Source organism: Protopterus annectens, chromosome 6.part0 (assembly GCF_019279795.1).
Source record: "Protopterus annectens isolate FY-2018-M chromosome 6.part0, PAN1.0, whole genome shotgun sequence".
NCBI lineage: Eukaryota > Metazoa > Chordata > Ceratodontiformes > Protopteridae > Protopterus > Protopterus annectens.
In genome coordinates, this window is record NC_056737.1 from 167823581 (window position 1) to 167827407 (window position 3827).

Below are 3827 nucleotides of genomic sequence, written 5' to 3' on the forward strand. Positions count from 1 at the left end.
TCACCACATCTTTTTCCACACGATGCAGTAACAATAAAGTTTGATATGATTTATTTTGCTTTATTTATATTTGTTTACCTGGGTAGTACACTGTTCAGTACTGTCAGGCTCAGCCCAGTTAAGCTTGAGTAATAGGGTCAAGACGTGTCTCCTTATGAGGGGAGTTGGGGGGGGGTAAATGCAACACAGAATACATTTTCATTTTTAATTACACTTACAAAAAAAGTACTTTTTTGGTTGGTTGATCATGTAAAAATGATCTTCACTAAAAAAGTCAAAGAAAAGGTGTTCTACATACACACTGACACATTAATGCATATATCAGACAGTACAAACCCTAGCAAAACCTGTCAAGGTTGTGCTGGATTCTTTAACTAAGTTGTTAGTGGTAAGTCAAGTTTTTATTTTATTTTATAATATTCTAAAGTAAATACATAACCACAGTATGATAGGGTAGTTTAAGGTCTTTGTTAAATGTAATAAACCTAATATAAAACATCTTATTCTATAAAACTTGCCTTTCATGTAGCTCAGTATGATCGAATTTTCACAAACATGTTATTCAGTTTCTTTTGCATGCAACAGCTAAATCATAAATGTGTAGGTCCTTTTTAAATGTAGCATTATATTCAAGCAATTGTACAAGTAAAATGTATTTTTTCAACTTGACAAACAAGTAAGATTAAAATTAATTAGTTCACCTTTAAGACTTTTTGAACTTTTGTAGGTCCCTTTGTGTCTTGCCTTTTGCTTTGCTTTGGGGAACAGAGCACTCAATTTTATAGTAATCATTAGAGAAAATTGCAAATGTCTAATTTAGAAGTGTTTGACAGACACAGAGATGCTTGTTTAGAAGCATTATATTTATAAGAACCAGTGCAGGCATCATTTACACAGACATTTGCTGTATATAGAATAACACAGATTTCATTTGGGTTTTGCTAATATGAAAATTGCATTTTTAGGAACATTTAAAAACGACCTGCTGAAGAGATAACTTTAGATTATCTGTCTCTCTCTTTCAATTTCTAGTTCTATGTTCTGTCTCTGTATCTGTTTTTCCCTTACCTGTTAATTTAAAATACAATTTATAGAATAAACTACAATAATTTGTCTGTTACTAGGAGTGGGACACTTATTTCTGGCAAGATATTACATCAGAGTCATTCACATGTTCAGAGATTCCATTTAAATTGATACTGTCTCAATATGTTTCCCTTGTTTCTATCAGTCTGTTTTCATTATATAATGACTGTGAGGTCCCTTACCACTATATTATTAATGATTTCTGTTTATGACTGTGCAAAAGCAACCATCACAGGATCAACCTGTCAGCTGAGAAGCTTTACTATCAATGGCTACAACAAAAAAGGAGACATGAACATTGGAGGAATTTTTTCCCTATATAGTGGAGAGGCTGCCAGTCAGATTCCTTTCACTGAGCTACGTGACATTGCACTGTGCAAAAAGTAAGAAAATTATTTTCACAGTGTTGAAAATGATCTGTATGGTGATCAAAACATTAAAGTGGTAAATTAGGTCTGCAATTATTTTGATAGGTGAAAAGATTATTGAGCTAACAACTGTATTTTTGATGATCATAAACATTATGGCATAACTGCGATACAGAGATAATTAAAAAATGTTTTCACATGGCAAACAATTATGAGAAGATATTGGTCAATACTGTTCTATCCATTAAATCATTTAAAAACTCTTTTTATTGTTCTTGTCACCTTCTCATAGTTGTCTGCCATGTGAAAACATTTTTTTAATTTCATATATATCTATATATATATATATAGAGAGAGAGAGAGAGAGAGAGTACCATTCATTTACAGGCAGTATCTCACCATTGCTTTGTCAAGAGAACCATGCTACCAGTTTTTAAAATTCTTAGTATTTTATGGTACTAATTTAAGCTGCATTCTGAGAAATAATCTATGCATAATTCTTTCTCTGTTGCATGTTCTTATTGAAATTATTATTATTTGTTTTTCTTTAGTGGGGAAAGAGATATGGTTAACTAGGATGAAGGAAGGAAAGCTGAATAAAATAAAGAAATGGTTCTACTTTGGAATCACATGTGCACATTTATGTATGACTGTGCTACACAAACTTATTTTGCATTAGATAAGAAATAAGAGTGAAGGATGAAAAGGCAATTGCATTGGCATTTTGGGATTCCTGAGTTTTGATGATGCGTCCCTAGTTCTGAGGTGAAATTAAAAGAGTAGGTTCAAATAAGTAAATTAATGTGTTTTGGTCTAAGACTAGTAACCAGGATGTACATTTAATAAAGGATGGGGCATTTAGGTTTAGCTGTAATAAAACTAACTTTGTTTGATATTCATTAAGAAGATTACACAAATCTGACAGAAGGATTTTTTGAGGTGATTGGAAGTCATTTGATTTATTCTATATAATAACAAACTAAGCAATAATGATTATTTTCTGGTTTGTTAAAATAGTTTGGATCCACAACAAAAAGTATAGTTCTTACATTTATTCTACTGTCAGATACTCCACCATTACTACCTTACTAATTAAGAGCAGAAATAAAGACTATAACCATGTGTCTTGACTATCTACATGCAAGAGCACTTATGCATATGTGTGCACACGCACACACACACACACACACACACACACACACACACACACACACACACACACACACACACACACATATATATATATATATATATATATATATATATATATATATATATATATATGTATATATATATGGGTCTACTTCTAAATTTTGAAGTTTCAAAACTTTGAATTTCTTATGGTCGAGACCATAAGATTGAAATTTTGAAACTTTGAAATGTAAATAAAAAAAATATATATATTTTTTCTACATTTTTACAGGGTGGCAAGCCCCCTGCATCCCCCACACCCCTTGCTAATTGAATATACCAACTCTGAGAGCACATTACATTGAGGAAAATGGTAAATATACCATTCTGCACTGTACGGTGATCTCCATTTAAAATTGTTTGAAAGTTTCAAAACTTCAATGTTAATGTCTTGACCATAAGAAATTCAAAGTTTTGAAACTTTGAAATGTAGAAGTAGACCCATATATATATATATATATATATATATATATATATATATATATATATATATATATGTGTGTGTGTGTGTGTGTGTGTGTGTGTGTGTGTGTGTGTATCAATACAGTGAAGTGCCTTCCTTGAGTGAGTTCATGACTTACATCTGATTGCCTAGGCAATGACCAGTCCCCAGGACCATGCAATGGATTAAGTGTAGCATGATAATCAGTGAATAAAAGTAGTCAGTTACATGTACTCATTGCAAGTATATCAATTAAAGTACTTTATAACCTTTTTTTTCATAAAAGAAGCACACAAGTGCACACAAGTGCACACACACACACACACACACACACACACATCTAATAATGCAGTCCTAGCCAGACGCATATACCAAAATGCAAAGTACAGGATCACTTTCAGATCACACCATACAGGTCACACAGGCAAGCATTGCACCATTTAAAAAGACTAAGCTCACCTGACATGGCATTAGGTAATAAACAGTATATATATATATAGCTAGAGCGAGAGATATTCATGCCATTGCATGAAAACCACAATCATTCAAGACAAAACTAACTGCGTGCAAGCTATGTCCTGACCAAGTAAATATACAGACAAACTAATAAAACATTGAATTTTCACAGGGCCACATTTCCATTTACCCAATGCCCTTACTTTACTTTATTAGACAGACTGGTGTGCTCATATATATGTATATATGTATATATGTATATGTAAGATATATATATATATTTA

General features: G+C 32.1%; 1 protein-coding gene across 1 annotated transcript in view; it reads left to right on the plus strand.

Annotated features, from left to right (window-relative positions):
• Nucleotides 1-1281: 1281 nt before the first annotated feature.
• LOC122803784 (extracellular calcium-sensing receptor-like) overlaps nt 1282-3827 on the plus strand; it is a 394251-nt gene continuing 391705 nt past the window's right edge. Inside the window, exon 1 of the mRNA XM_044073472.1 lies at nt 1282-1469. Within this exon, the coding sequence (XP_043929407.1) occupies nt 1282-1469 (188 nt within the window). The remainder of the gene's footprint in view (nt 1470-3827) is intronic.